Source organism: Anopheles coustani, chromosome 2 (assembly GCF_943734705.1).
Source record: "Anopheles coustani chromosome 2, idAnoCousDA_361_x.2, whole genome shotgun sequence".
Classification (NCBI taxonomy): domain Eukaryota; kingdom Metazoa; phylum Arthropoda; class Insecta; order Diptera; family Culicidae; genus Anopheles; species Anopheles coustani.
The window spans coordinates 77,936,587-77,948,829 of NC_071289.1; the positions used below are offsets into that span (position 1 = coordinate 77,936,587).

Below are 12,243 nucleotides of genomic sequence, written 5' to 3' on the forward strand. Positions count from 1 at the left end.
ATGATATACTGCAAAGTAAAAACAATGTAACAGAAACATTACATCATATTTACTTTTCTCTATATCTTGTCAACATTCACTCAAGATGCCGACGGACAAAGATGCATTGTGGCACGCGTTCGTACCTACGATTAATAATGGAGTGAGGAAACCTTAAAGAGGGTCGGGCACCCCTTTAATAAAATCTGTAGTTGCTTCTAGCTGGGTTTCTTTTAACCCCTTTACAGAGTATTAAAGAAAAGCTTGTTCTTTGGTTCAAAACATGAAAAAGAAGTTCTTCACCCCTGGAAAGCTTGTTGGTGCTTTGTGCATTGCATACATTTCGGGGCTACCGATTCTTGTGCGATGGGAAGAAGGAAATGCACAATAAAAGATACATTTCGTTTTGTTGGAGCAAATGTTGGAATTGCTTTTCTTCACAATTGTAATAACAATGTCAATTAACATTTCAAAAACATATTTTAAAAAAATTTGCTGACAATAACCAAAAAACTTCCAAATGAATCATAAAAACATCAACATACGTTGGCGAATCAAAAATATACGCTTTTTATTTAATTTAATTTAACATCTTATTGATCTTATAGATACTACGGCACAAATTTTCTGTGAAAAAGTAATACAAAAGCGGACATATTAAGCTGCAGCGTTACATACGGACACAAGACAGCTATTCAATTAATACATTGTAGTGCAGTGAGTAAACAACGGCAAGATGGCAAACTATCTCACCATTGGAAAGATAGGTTTGGATCGGTTCGGGCAAATGGCTCGATGGGCAAACATTTCAAAACTATCCGACAGCTCCCGGACAGTGGCCGGCGGTTTTATTTCAGGAACCACCAGACGAATTTTCAATCGAAACCTCTATCGAGAGCGGAGCTCGGAAAACACAGCACAGACCGCAAGCGGGAAAAACTAAGGAAGAATCCTTCCCGCTACCGCTTCACCCATCGCGATCGATTCTTGTGAAACCGATTACGTAAAAGCTGTGTGTGTTATCGTTCCTAGCTGACGCAGGACGAGGCAACTCTCTGACGTCGCCAACGACAACGCGAGTCCTGGTCGTGTCACCTGGCAACTGCTTTCCCAGCCTCAGAAAATGGAACGGATCGGTATGGGACCGCATTGATTGAAAAGTTTGTTTACGCAACGACATCCCAATCTCGATGTGCGGAGTTTTGCTTTACCCCGTCGTGTACATGCTGTCAGCGGGAAATTATTTAATGCTAACGCGTTCGCAGTGCGTTCGAGCGTCCCGTATCATATAAATAGATGACACAATAAAAGTGGCGAACCATAATTTTTCCAACCATAATTCAAGGGTACAAACGAACGTTCGGTCGCGCGAGATGACACACACTTGCGAGTGTCATTATTTTTGTACTGTGTTTCAATTTATTTTAAGACAAATCTGATCCACTTTTAAAACAACAACATGAAGGCGATAAGTAGCCAAATTGTAACACAAGAGCACCTCTGTTGGGTGATCATTAAAATACGCGAGGGTGTTTGTAAATTTGCATTCTGTGCATTCGGCATCATCAAGATTTTTCCTTTCCTTTTTTCCCACGATGGGAAAACAACCAGCACAGACACGACCACACAAACCAAACAAGCGTCGTCTAGCAATCGGATACGCACCTGTTCGCTGAAGTGAACCCGCTTCCTTCCGTATGGCAGCTCGAACGTTTTCGTCTGCGGGAGTCTCCAAAACGCGGGTCGCTCAAACTGATGACGATCGACGTCCATCTTCCGGCCGTCTACAGCACGTCCTCTTGTGGCGGGACAGGTGATGACTTGGCACGCTTCGATCACTTGAACTTCACCTGTCTCCACCTGATCAGGTGTCAAACTTGACCTTCCCTACGGTGACGTACACCGAAACACTTCCGGGAACAACAAGTGAGAACGGATGAGAAAATGGACGGTGTGATCAAACGCTTGTCTTGATGCAGCTAGCTTTAAACCTGGTCCAACGTCTACCACCGAGCGTTCCTATCAGACTGACTGTGCCCACCGAGAGAATCGTTTTTCACCGTTTTTCCCGCCCAGCAACGAGGGAGAGGACCTGGTGGATTTCCTGCGGGAGAGGCTAGAGGTGCTAAGGGACGCTCGTCGTTCGCGGTCAATGTATGGTGCGATTGTTTTACTTCGACGCCCACGTTCTTCACGCCGGTCAGTTCAGAACATCTCAGAGTGGGAAAAAGCGACCAGCCGTTGATCGGCTGTCAGATGCTGGCGGGAATTTAATGGCGCGGTTTGGGGTTTTCTCAATGGGGAAAAACAGAGTCGACCGAGTCCCGTTTGCGCAGGTCGACTGTCGGTAGCGCCTAGAGTTCCTAGAGAGCCGTGAGTCAGTGTGTCGCGAGGTGAAAAATGGTTCCCTTTGGGTAGGAACATGAAGGAAACCTGGTTGCGCAAACGAATCACAGCTTTAGCGTGTCCTCGGCCCTGAGTCAAGTAGAAGGTAAACGGAGAGAGCGAGAGAGAGAAGATGACATGTTTAGGGGGCGCAAGATGACGCGGAGCATAACGAACTAACCTCAAAAACCCGAGATTCACAACGCTGTTGGCTTGGTGGTTTCTGGGGAGCGGTGTGTGTGCGGTGTTCGCGAACGATAACGTCCGGAAAACCCCTCGGCGGGCAGTAAATAAATTCCATTTATTTTAACATTCTTTTGCCGTTCCGCTTGTTGACTGAAGTTTTCCGGCGTCCACCGAATGTCGATGACGATCGAGGCCGGATGATTTTTACGATGCGCTCGTGGTGAAGTTGTTGGGGATCTGTTCGAGTTAGCGTCGCGTTGGGGGTTTGAGGCGGATTTTCCCCTCATCCAATGATTGATGAGTTTGTGATATGCTGCCAAAGCAGTGTTAGGGAGAGGTTCTTTTTTCCAAGGGAAAAATTGTTTATGATAAACTATTTGTACATCTGTCAGTAGGTTTGCGACGGTGTACTGAGGATTTACGATGAATGTTATTGGTCCAATGAAATATGAGATGAACTTATGCTATTTCTGTGCCGTCCTTAAGATACGGGAAAGAGTAAACACTGACACAGATGTATTGGTATATTTAAGTGATAACTTGTTTTATTTAAATATCATGACTTTAAGACGAGGACAAGTGAAGGAGCAGTTGCTTGCGATGATGCGAAACGTCACCTAGGCATGTCCTCACGATAGAGAGGCTGTGTTTTTAAAGAGTGTTGTGTCCATCTTTAGGAGAAGCTGCTGGCAGAGGATTCCCATACCAGCTGGCCGTTCCAGCTAGTAATTTGGTGTTCAGTCAGTATAGGCGATGCCCGAGACGTTTGAGAGATCGGCGCGGTTATGCCTCCTAGTCGGGCCTTTTGCAAGTTCTAACAGTTCTAACAACACGTATAAGTTAAGGAGTAGTTCCCCAAGGTTCCCCACACTCGATAATTGTGCGGGTTGTTTCTTTTCTTTTTTTGGAACTCCTAAATCCAGCGGGCAAGAGATCCAGCACTCCACTGCTCTCTCCTCAGGTTGCTATGGGAACTAAGGTTGCTAGCTGCCACGATTACTGGTACTGCGAGTACTCCTGCGGTCTCGGGCGCGGCTGGGCCTGCTGCTGTTGGGGAGCCTGCTGGACGCGGTACGCGCCGCTCGACTGGGGCTGGCTAGCGAAGCGCTCGTGCGCTGACTGAGGGGCCGGCGTCGGGATCTTGACCACGATGTCCGTCGGCTGGCGGCTGACCTCGGCCTTAAAGCCCTCCTTCGGGTCGGCGGTGTAGGTGACGGTTCGGATGAAGCCATCGGAGTCGACGACCGAGTAGCTGCCCTTGATTACGTTTCCGTCGCGCGTTTCCTTGCGGTTCTGGTAGTTGGTGAACTCGTCATCCTTTACGTCGAAACCGAACTGGTACGAAGGATTTGGCTGAAAAAGGGAATAGATCAGGAGTGACAATTAGAGAGGAACAAGTTGCCGAAGAATTCTGAGGTAAGAGTTGTAAGCTGTAGATCACCGTCGTTTCATAAAAACGTGTGAAATTCATGGCAATTGGCTAATCCAATCCAAAACTTTGAGAAAAGAGACGTACACTTCGTAAAACCAGCTGCCATGAAAGCTCTAGAAGAGATATTCACCATGGCACACTTTAGGGCCCCAGATCTCCAAAGATCATCAAAATCCCTCGTGAACTGAACTCTCTTTCGAACAGCTTCTTTGCCCGCCGAGAATAGGGAAATTGCCTTTCGCCTCGCTCTCATGTCAAAACATGCACCCATGATCATGAGTTTCACGTGGTTGTGGGACTGCACCGCGCCATTATGTCATCCCCATTATAGGGGTCGCTAGGCCGCGTCACAGCTGTCACATTTGCTGCCGTACCGTGCTACCTTTCTACCACGTCGCGAGTGCCGGGTCCTCCCCCAGGTTCGCTTTTGGAGCAGCGGCGCGAACTGCAGCTCATGTGGTGCGCGCGTCGCCGGCCTCTTATGCAACGACATGTCGGTGGTTAAACCTTCACCATCCCTTCAGCCCGGCGTATTTCGGAGATTGCGCGGATCGAGAGCAATGAAAGGAAAAACGACGACGACGACGACGACGACGACGACAACAACGGCGATGTATTTGCATGTCGCAGCACAGGCTGCCCAGGAGGGCCGGCGGGTGAAAGTTTGATTGATTCATGGGCCTGGGCTTAGGGAGCAGGAATTACAATGGATCAAATTGAACGGGGCAAAGAAAAAGGCCAAAAACCGCTATAAATAACACTCGTGTTAAAATAAATCTTTCCTTCGGCATGTGGCATGGAATGTTTAAGTGGCCATTCGTTACCGCTCGCAACCCCAATTGTTGCACAAGATGTGAGTGGAAAACTGCCAAATTTCTTCCGCGGTTGAACCGTCTTTTCATTGCCTTTTACTTTCGGTAACAACCATACAATGCAATTGGAGCCAAGAATCATCGGTACCCAGCAGGCGTTGCGTTCATTCATCAAACTCGTAAGCACCGCCGCCCGTTCCAAAGCGGTTCCATTGACGAAATGGGCAACAAGGGAAAAAAGATTATTTAACACCGCATCATGACCATCCCGCCGAGCGCACATTACGCCACAGAAAAACAGTGAAAACGGTGCTGCATTTTCCACCCGGTACGATCCGATGCAGCTATCACGGTTGGAGCGATCGGAGAGATCGGTCATCGAACCATCTTCGATGCTCCGGAAAGAGAAAATCAAGTCGGAGAAGGACCATGGTGGGGGAAAACAAGATCTGCATGATCGCCACGAGGCCGAACCGTACAGTAGGTCTCGGTCTAGGCCTTGCTTCAAGCTCGCCGTAACCGGAAAGCAATGGAGTCTTTGACCAAAGCAAAGAAAACCGGAAAGATGTTGCTTCAGGGCGTTCCGTGCTTATTATGGCCGCAGCGTCCGGATGTGCTCTGCATCGGCGATCTACATAATTGGCAAACCCGTCAAACGTGGCGCCGGTCCATTGCCCGCCCCGGAGTTTGAAGTTCAACGTACACAGCTGGTTTGGGCGGGCGAAGATGGTCATTCCGTGGACAACCTGTTCCGTGCAATCCGACTACATCGATGACTCCTCTACCAGGCAAGCCGGTGACTCGTTAAAGGAACACGAGGGAAAAGCTGTGTACAATTAGCTGGTTTCTCGGGTCGTCTTTGAGGAAATACGGAAATACAAGTTTCCCCAACCCGTTGCCGCCGATGGTCTTTCTCTACTTTGTCCGCATGCAACATCATGCGATCCCTCGCTCCTCTTTTTACGATCGGACTCCCGCATCGCCGTTCCTCCGTTCGGGTAGTCTTTAATTGACTTTCGCTTTCGTTCGTGTTCCGCTGCAATTGTGAATGTCAAGACGCGAGCGCTTGGTAAACTTACATCATAGTCCTCCTTGTCTTCTTCCTCCTGCTGTCTTTGACCTCCCTGGTGGAACTGCTGGGGCCGTGGTTTGGACACCTTCAGCTGCGGCTGCGGCTGCTGGTACTGCTGCTCTTGGACGTACTGGATCTGCACCGAAGAGGCGGGGGAGGAAAAAAGGTGTTAAAAACGTGGGCAATAAAGAAAGTTTTAGCTTCCTGGATGTTAAACCGCTTTAGTGGAGTGTTACGAACGATCGTACACTCCCAAAACAGTGGCTGTTTTCAACACATTTGGAAGTATCTCGAGGCGGCATCAGAGTACCAAGTTACTTTACAAAAACATACACCATGTTCATATGGAACAAGGAAATGATCAACCTTTTTTTTTGTTTACAAAGTTTCTTGAACGCGAGAAAGCGCCTATCTTTGTCTATGTCTATATCTTACCTGTTGCGGCTGGTATTGAGGCTGAGCCTGGTACTGTCTGGCCTGAGGCTGCTGGTACTGGGGTCGCTGAGCCTAGATATAGACGAAGAAGAGGTAATTCTTTCGATTTCACCACCAAAACACCGGAAAACACGTCGCTCGAGCCTTACCTGTTGCGCCTGTGGCAGATACTGTGGGATGTGCTGCTGCTCCTGGGCACCCTGCTCGTAGATTGGCGTGGCATCGGCACGTCCCTGAGCCGCATTCTGTGCTCCGGCAGCCTGCGCAATCTGCTGATAGTACTGGCGAAGGTACGCAGGATCAACCGCCTGCTGCGGGTAGGCGGACACGAATCCAACCCACAAGATCGACGCTACTATGAAGCCACGCATGATTGCACTATCTCACACTACGGTCGGTACACTATCGTTCACTCTTGTTTGGATATTTATTGGAGCTCTTAGAAAAAAGCTCACTTTCACCGTTGCACACACGCGTTCTCGATCGGTACTGTTTGCGATCTACCTACTGCGATCTCGACGTCGACAATCCACAATGAACTACAGCTGTGCCGAACGAGCCGATTTATATATGACGCCAACGGTCCGCCCGACATCGAACCGGCCAACCGGGTGGGGGTCTACCACCACCATTGGGTTGAAATTAAATTTCGCTCAATTTGTCCCCGACGCACGCGGCCCGAAACAGGCGGCCGGGCGCGAACATGGTACTTCGGGTAGCTCCGATACCACCTCCAACCATCCCAGGCGGGAGCCCGACGGCAAGCCCCCTTTGCGGAGTCCATTGCACTGGACCCTTCACACGAAACGGTGCGAAACCAAGCTGTACTGGGTTATTCCTGTGGCAAGAGGTTTGTAAACATTGCTGCACTCGAGTTCATTTGGATAGCACGAGGCTTCTTCCTTCCAAGTTTAAGTCAGACAAGCTCTTCTTCTTTCTTATGTTCCAAGGATTTGACCAGAGTTGAGATTTACCCTCGGTAAGTCAAACTTAGTAAGCATTTTCAGAACGATCGACTCACAAGGTAAGATATAGATTTAGCAGAAGCTGGACGACCGATCAATCTCCCAGCAAGATGCCTGAGGCTAGCCCATCCTAGAATGTGGCCTCTGGAAAGGGAACATTCCACAACGGTCTACCAACGGTGGAGGGTGTGGTCCTAGCGGTTGAAAACTCCATCAATTTGTCAGTATTGGTACACCGAGTAACTGGTACTTGGGAGTTCTTGGTGCGCCAGGTTTTGGATCACCCGTGAAGTTGAAGTTAAGGTCGCGCCGGAACAACGCTCGAAGAAGAAGAAAAACTATATGGCTCATACTCTACTCATATTATTCTGACCCTCGTACTCGTAGTCATAGACCATCTCTCACTCGGAACCTATCACTTCAAGCATAGTTCGAGTTTGAAGGCTCCGAGTTGGGCGTTGATTGGTTTACTTTCGAACAGGGGTAGGTCCGTCCCCCGTTCCCCTCTCTTCTGTCAGCTGTTTGTCCACCAGCCACGACGATTTGAAGGGAACGATTGGCTGCGTGTGAGCCGTTGCGTTCTGGGTCGATTACGGGTGGTGATAAGTTTGGTCTAGTCTAAGCGATACCTACCCGTTACTGGGAGGCTTCTTGGGAGGGTGACATTTAAAGGCGTTGTGGGAGTGTTAGGTAGGGTTGGAACCTTAGCAGCAAAGTAAAAAAGAAAACCAAGTCCAGTCCGCTCGCCAGCATTAGAGAGAAAGGTGCCCCCTTGTTAAGACCCGACGGCGGGTTTCTGGTCGAGCGCTGGAAACGGTCGATCTACTTACGCCGACATCGCGGAGTGCGTACCAAATTTTGCTAGAACTGGGTCGATTGCGTAACGATTGTGTCCCGTTTTTCGTCGATTAACAACAAAGTCGGGTGATTTAATAACTCTATTGAGCTGGATTTATGAACAAAAATTGTGTAATGAAGGCGGTTGCAAACCAATTGGTATCTTATAACAAAATGATCCATGCAGCTTTTGAGTAATTTTATTATAAATATAATCACAACCTATCCATCACAAATGATCTACAGTTTTCGTATTTTGCAGTTTCCCTACTTTCGGATGATTTATAGTGCCCAACTCCAGCGACATTATTTTGACACGGTGCAAAGCGACAACAGCTGACCTGACCGGTATCATTATCACCGGACTCCGGACGAGTGGGAGCACTTTCCCGCACTCCTACGTTTTAACCCTGCGTTCGTGAATGTTTGCCATTCTCCAGATTGCGGATTGCGGCTACGTAATCATCGTCCAGCGGGAGCGGACAGCTGGCGGACAGGTCGGGTGAAATTGACATAACTTTCGATTCAAGGACACGGCGTGCGATTAAATCCGCCCGACGAAAGCGAGAATATAGCAAGTCGTCTTTACTTCGCTCGCATTGTTAAGCGTATGTCGACCTTTGTCGATCTGCTCTAAGCAGGCCCTGTGAGTCGTTACGCGTGCTGTCATCCGTAACAGAAGCTAGTAAGGCTGGGACTATGGTTTACTTCTTTTTGCGTGCGAGTTACTGTTGTCGGTAAACCTCTCGAAAAAGTTACCTCGCTGACCGACGGGCAGTCGGCGTGCGGGTGGTAAAGCCACCGTTGTTATTATTTCGTTCATTCGTTCCCTTGCCTCGTTCGATCGTGTCCCGGTTTGCGGGTCGGTTTTCTTTTCGGTAGTTCAGTTTTCAGATCGCACGCTCCGGGGCACGAAGCTTTACATAAGTACAGCCCGGCTGATCCCCGAATCCGCAGCCGCTAGGAAAACAATCTTGCGCGGCCTTCGTCTCCTCACCGGGGGTGGTTCGCGGAAAGGGTTTCGCCAAATACCAGCCGGCTCGTTGCAGATCGGCCCAGCAAGATCGGGGACCGTTTTGATTCGCGATCTTGCCTCTTTCGATGGGTGAAGTTCGCCAGGGGTTGAACGGTTGCGCCATCGATGGCTCTTGACGGATGGCCGCCGGATGGCGACCCTTACCCGCTGGGATCGCGATCGTGGCTCACTTCTCAAGACTTTGGTTATCATCATCGCCGCGGCGGTTTGCGAACCCCGGCCGATCACCCCCGCGCGTAAGGCGATCGATCTTGTTTTGGGCAACACTAATTATGTTGTTGCACCGACGAGCATCGACGATCGACCCGGATTTTTCCACCCCGAACGTGGAACGAACGGTTTTGTGTTGTGCTTGGACCGGAGTTGTTGCCTTTACGCCCGACACCTTCACACGGTGACCCACATGGTGGGCAACTTGACTTATGTTGACCAGACCCGCTGCCATTGCGAATGTAAGCAGTTCAAATAAAAACATTTTCCCACTTTAATGGCGGGCAAATGGCGGGCAGCTTCGTGGCTGCTGAAGTGCTTGGTGGTGTGGTGGTTTGTTGAAGACACTCATCGATATTGGCTCCTCTCGGGCGATCGTCGATCGATATAACCACAACACGACGTTGTGGGTGCACCGCGAACTGGGCGATTCTTTATGTAGCGATTTTTTAATAGCCGGGTTTCGATTCATTCGTTCGGCTCACGGTTGCATGCGCATGTGATGAGTAGACTGTGTGCCCAATTGAAATTCAGTAACGTTTTGTTTCAGCAACGCCCGGCATCAGGTTGAATAAGACTTTCAACTTTTTCCGCCAGTAGGTCCGAAGGCTAAAAATAACCGCAAAGGTTAAAACGAGTGTAAAATTAAATGGAAATGGTAAAAAAGGGAAAAGTAATTAACAGTCTATTCATAATATCACTGTTTCATGATCCATTTTTTAATATTATTTGGAGAAACACGAAACAATCTACAACTATTAGTGATGTTTTCCATACCTAAATTCTTTTAATTTTCTACAAAGCCCCTGTAAGAATTGATGAAAACTCCATTCTATTGCTTCCTCTTGGGTCAAACTCGATCGTTTTTGTACGAAACCACATGAAGATCTCACGAGTACCACATGAAAGTTATTTTGCGCTAGCTTTATCATCTCGCAACGCTCGTAATTAGAAGCGAAGCTGGAAAAAATGGAACCCCCATCGACCAGTGTCGGAATGCACCCCCGATTAAGCCGCAGCCGCAGCTTAATTACTCGCGATTGCTCACGATCTCGGTCTGGATTTGATGCCACATTGGCCAATCATGTCGGGTGGAAAATGTGAAACATGTGTACGTCTCACACATCACAACCAGTCCAACCCCAACCCGGTGGCTGCGCTTTCATGCGCCCGGTTCATGATCACTTCATCGCGAAATCGCGACCATTGTCTTATCTTGCCGACTGCGTAAGATTCGTCGGAGGAAACTAAAGAACCCACCACCTTTCGAAAGCATTTCCACACGTGCGATGGCGAAGATCTATAGTTTCTGGTTTTCGTGGTCACGAACGAATGCGGTTGGCAAAATCGCCCCCGACTCAAATTCGCGTCCGTTTCGTTCAGGTCCGCTCGAATGAGATCTCACGTGTAATTGACACACAAAGGTGCCTAAAAGGGGGACACTTATGGTACATGTGTCCATCGCCGAGAGCGTAAACTTGATCCAGTTGCAGGTTACGCGTTCGATCGAACGATTTCGCAGCATCACGTTATGTCGGTTTGTGAAGGAGGACGCTTCCCTGACGTTTTGCACGCTTTGAAGTGTAAGTTTTCGGTGTTAGCTTTCGCTTTCTTGCAGGGAAACTCCTCGGTCCGAGCGGGCCCTTTTCGGCGATGCACAGCGACTTACACCGAAGGAGGTGGTTACACGCATGTTCACAGAAGTGTGTCTGCGTATGAACCTTCGAACCGGTTCTTGAAGTCGTTTGGTACCCCGGCGTCTGATCAGGCAGACAGTGTTCCCTTTCGTTGGTCGCGTTTTCGCGATCGTGTCGTGTTCTCGGTGCAGTTTTTTCACCCACCCCTTTAACACTCCCTTCTTGCCTGACCAGCCGGCCTGATGACATAATCATAAAGTACGCACAAAAACAAAAGTAAAACAAAAAAGCAAAACGCAGCTCAAACGAAAAATTACCAACCAGGAGAAATGGGTAACCTAAACGTACCGTTCGATACATCGCGTGCCATTACTCCCTTTCGGAGGGCTAAGAAAGAAGAAAAAAAAAAAGATGTCGGACAAACCCTCAGCCACCACGATACGCTTCGGTGGTCCCCCGAAGGAATCCGCGACGTCGTCTCGTTGGCATGTTGGGCAGAGCATTATGTACTATATCCATTTTGGTTATGTTTTATTATTTTCAGCCTTTCGTGTTCCCTTTTCGTTCGGATTTGTTTTCAATCGATTTAGGGTTTTTTTTGTTTTTAGCTACAACTAATGGGACACAAGTCGATGTTGCGGTTGATGTAACCCGTGACATAATTAATGTGGAACATCATAACGGTATGCTCGCAGCGGTTACGGTCGGTCTGAGCTTGATTTGAGCTATTGGATGACTCAAAGGGACTTGACAATTTTATCTCGAAAACAACCTTAAAGTATATTTATTCGATACATTTACGCTATAAGAACATTGTGAACCTCAATTTATACGTTTCTTGGAGTGCCAAGTAAAGAAAGACATTGCCCTATGACATCATTAGACCGGTAATGAGGTCAATAATAGGTCCGTTTGCAATGTTTATTTGCTATAAATCATCATCGCAAAATTCTGCACCATACCGAAACGGCTAATACTCCAGGGAAGAAGGAACAAACGCGGCGTGGTATACCTATTACAGTCCATCATTTAGCCAAGCGGTGCCGGTTTGGTGAACGCGAACGCCGAACGATAGATTCGCGAGCCACGGCGTGATCTTGACATTTGTAGCCTAACTGCTCCGCTAATCCGGAGATCTCGGCGACGCTGCTGCCTGGAACTGCCCTGAGGGACGAGAATCGGCGTAAATTGGGACAAACGACACGCTAATCTTTTTACGCTAACGAACGGCTGTTGCCTCGAATCGGTGGTGCGCCT

At 48.5% G+C, this 12,243-nt stretch overlaps 1 protein-coding gene across 1 annotated transcript; it reads right to left on the reverse strand.

Annotated features, from left to right (window-relative positions):
* Positions 1–3,546: 3,546 nt before the first annotated feature.
* On the reverse strand, positions 3,547–6,672 carry LOC131265659 (activating signal cointegrator 1 complex subunit 2 homolog). Its single transcript, XM_058267948.1, has 4 exons — positions 6,451–6,672; positions 6,302–6,373; positions 5,874–6,002; positions 3,547–3,903 (listed from the first exon to the last, which is right to left on the reverse strand). The coding sequence occupies exons 1-4, from the start codon at positions 6,670–6,672 to the stop codon at positions 3,547–3,549; spliced, it is 780 nt and encodes a 259-aa protein (XP_058123931.1).
* Positions 6,673–12,243: the final 5,571 nt, after the last annotated feature.